Raw genomic sequence first — 1302 nt, forward strand, 5'->3', positions numbered from 1 at the left:
GCTATTTAATATCCTTATGTAATGAGGTGAAAGCATGCTGATGTCTCAATTGGCATTCACTGGACAACCCGTACTTCTACTTTTCTAAAACATATTGTATTTCATTGTTAACAAATACCATTGATCATGTTTAATGATACCGTCAACATAAACTAACATAAGTCATGGTCCTTCAAAATCTGGATATGGGTTTAAAATGAGTGATATTTCATAGTGCCTAAGAAGACAAATAGCTAACAATCAAAAAAGCATGCAACACAATGTGCGAGTCTTATTCTTGGTAGTCGTGTGCTTGTGATTACTGCTCTGAGGGGAGAAAGCTGAGTGAGCGAGGATATCATAGTGGAGAGTTTTATTCTGTTTTTGCGATTTTATGTAGTGACCACATCGAACTAGGTGTTGGGATCTACTTCAACATAAGATGTTGTGCGCAAATGAGACTCGACGTAGCGTTTTCAGTTGCTCGAAGGAAGAAGGGCTTTTCAAACTATAAGAAGGTGATGGAGGTTATGGTTAAGCTGAGATACATATGACCACGGTCAATTGTCGGTCCACGTTATCTCGAGGTTACCATAGTCATCACCTCCGGTGATGCCGAGGGCGTCCCAGACGGCAGGCGAGGCATCGACCACGTCGTTGGGGCAGGGGGGCTGGAAGTCATGGGACGCGTCGCAGCCATTCACCGAGTCACACTCGTCGATCACCTTGGCTCGCACGAGCTTGCCATTGCCATGTATCGTGATTTGCTTGAAGCAGCGTTTGCTTCCGTTATACCACCCCGTTGACAAGGCCACAATCAACTGGGAATCGCTGTGGTACCTGCCATCGCACTCTGCTGGCGACCCTCCATCGCCTCCTGCCTCGAAGCTGTTCACTGTCAATGTGGCCTTTGTCCCGGAGGGAGTCACCGGCGGTGAGCAAGTGTATTGGTTGTAGACCTCCCCTGACTTACAGCAGTCGCTGGAGTGCGCTTGGTTGCAGCCGTGGGAATGACCGATCAGGTGGCCGCTGGGTTGGCAGGCGGCGGGTTTCCCATGTCTCTTGGCAGCGACCATGGCAGCGAAGAGAAGCACGACAGCGAGTACGAAACGGACCATTTTGCGCCTCAGGGGTGTGAGAGAGAGAGACAATGGGTTATAGATATCGAGCAAAGTAATCGAGAGGGTGCAGCCTTCTGCAGGACCTCACTTTCGGCGAGAAATGTAGTGAAGCTTCTCTGAATCAATGTGCCCAAATAATGATCGAAGCTTGAATTGGCGAGTCTCATGAAGCAACGATTTATAGGGGCTGCTGCATCGATCT

At 48.5% G+C, this 1302-nt stretch overlaps 1 protein-coding gene across 1 annotated transcript; it reads right to left on the bottom strand.

The window, feature by feature from the left end:
* Nucleotides 1–539: 539 nt before the first annotated feature.
* LOC147899038 (putative ripening-related protein 1) lies at nt 540–1097 on the bottom strand. The gene has a single exon (XM_087378194.1). The coding sequence runs from the start codon at nt 1095–1097 to the stop codon at nt 540–542; it is 558 nt and encodes a 185-aa protein (XP_087234320.1).
* Nucleotides 1098–1302: the final 205 nt, after the last annotated feature.

The sequence above is a fragment of the Dipteris shenzhenensis genome, chromosome 8, assembly GCF_047967505.1.
Source record: "Dipteris shenzhenensis isolate YYH24624 ecotype China chromosome 8, Dip_SZ_1.0, whole genome shotgun sequence".
NCBI classification, from domain to species: Eukaryota; Viridiplantae; Streptophyta; class Polypodiopsida; order Gleicheniales; family Dipteridaceae; genus Dipteris; species Dipteris shenzhenensis.